At 30.9% G+C, this 2,100-nt stretch overlaps 1 protein-coding gene across 1 annotated transcript; it reads left to right on the plus strand.

Moving 5' to 3' along the window:
• LOC107633046 lies at nt 626–1,573 on the plus strand. The gene has a single exon (XM_016336681.1). The coding sequence runs from the start codon at nt 626–628 to the stop codon at nt 1,571–1,573; it is 948 nt and encodes a 315-aa protein (XP_016192167.1).

Raw genomic sequence — 2,100 nt, forward strand, 5'->3', positions numbered from 1 at the left:
CTACAATGGTAAGAAACTCAATTAGAAAAGATATTGGAGATGCCAAATTTTGTATTATCATTGATGAAGCTCGTGATGAATCTAAAAAAGAACAAATGGCTATTGTTTTGAGATTTGTTGATGTGGATGGTTTTGTTCGTGAACGCTTCTTTGATCTTGTACATGTTAGTGATACTAGTGCCTTGATTTTGAAAAAAGAGTTGGTGTCTGTGCTTTCTATTTATAATCTCCAAATTTGAAAATATTCGAGGTCAGGGGTATGATGGTGCTAGCAATATGAGAGGAGAATGGAATGGTTTACAAGCTTTATTTCTCAATGATTTCCGACAAGCATATTATATCCATTGTTTTGCTCATAGATTGCAGTTAGCACTAGTGGCTGCTTCAAGGGAAATACTTCAAATTCATGAGTTTTTCACACAATTGACTGCTATTGTCAATATTGTTGGTGCATCTTGCAAACAACATGATCAACTACAAGAAGCTCAAGAAATTGAAAATGCAAAAATTGATTGCCAATGATGAGCTAAAAGCAGGTCAGGGTGCAAATCAAATGGACACTTTACAAAGAGCTGGAGATACAAGATAGAGTTCTCACTTTCATTCTGTTTGTAGCTTGATAAGAATGTTTGCAGCTACTCAAACCGTTCTTAATAACATTATTGATGATGGTACAACTTCTGCTCAAAGAGGTGAGGCTTATGGTGTCAACAAAGTGCTATCCTCGTTTGAATTTGTTTTTTCGTTACATTTGATGAAGGAAATTATAGGGATTACTAATATTTTGTGCCAAGCATTACAACAAAAATCTCAAGATCTTTTGAATGCAATGCATGTTATTTCCACATCAAAACTACTTCTTCAAAAATTGAGGGATAATGGTTTGTGCAATTTACTTGAGATTGTTAAGAAGTTTTGTGAGAAACATGAAATTGACATCCCTGATATGAGTACACAATACACGGTTGGAAGAGGTCGATCTCGTCAACCAAAGATAACAATCGAGCATCATTATCGAGTTGATGTGTTTTTGGCAGCAATTGACTCTCAAATTCAAGAGTTAAATAGTAGATTCAATGAGGAAACCATGGAGCTTTTGACTTTAAGTACTGTTTTGGACCCTAAAGACAATTTTAAGTTGTTTAATATTCAGAATATATGCAAGTTAGCTGAAAAGTTTTATCCTTCAAAATTTTCTGATCATGAAATGATTCTCTTGAATGCTCAATTGCAACATTATGCATTTGATATACCGAATTATCTAAAAGATGTTGGGACACTTTTTGAGTTATGTCAAAAATTGAAGGAAACAGGAAAATCAAGAACTTATCATTTGGTTGATAGACTGATTCGCAATGTCTTGACTCTTCCAGTATCTACAGCAACAACAGAAAGAGCTTTCTCGGCAATGAAAATTGTTAAAACAAGACTTCGGAGTAAAATGACAGACGAATTTCTTGCAGATAATTTAGTCATTTACATTGAGAAAGAAATTGCAGCTACTTTCAGTGCAGATTCAATAATAGATGACTTTGAATCAAGAAAAAAACGTCGAGCTCAATTGTCTATGTAAGTTGTAAATTTTAATTTATTTCAGTTCTAATAATATTGTTACTAATTTTTTTATTGCATAAGTTATGGTTGTGATTTAAATTATTTACATGAAGGTTGAAGCATAATACATTTTTCTAATAATTTTGCAGGAAACGTCTAAAAAAGAATTGAATAGTATTTGAAGATTCTAAAAACAACTATGTAACAACTTATATTTACAATATTTGAAATTAGTTTTGAGATATTTGTGTTTAATTATTTTAATATACAATATGTTTAGTTATCTTATAAAAAGTAAATTTTAAGTTTTAGTTGTTATTTTTAATTAAAATTATATATATAGTTACTTTTAACTTTTTTTGTCAAAATAAAAAGCTAAAAAGAATATTGGCCCCCTAATAAATATTGTCTAGCTTCGCCCCTGAGTACAATTATATGAAGTAAAGTTAGCTACTTACAGGGGAAAAGCTAGATAAAATATTAGAAGGGGGCCAAAAATATTTACACAATAAAATAAGACTAAAATAAAATTTTAAGGGGAGTTAA

Source organism: Arachis ipaensis, chromosome B03 (assembly GCF_000816755.2).
Source record: "Arachis ipaensis cultivar K30076 chromosome B03, Araip1.1, whole genome shotgun sequence".
Classification (NCBI taxonomy): domain Eukaryota; kingdom Viridiplantae; phylum Streptophyta; class Magnoliopsida; order Fabales; family Fabaceae; genus Arachis; species Arachis ipaensis.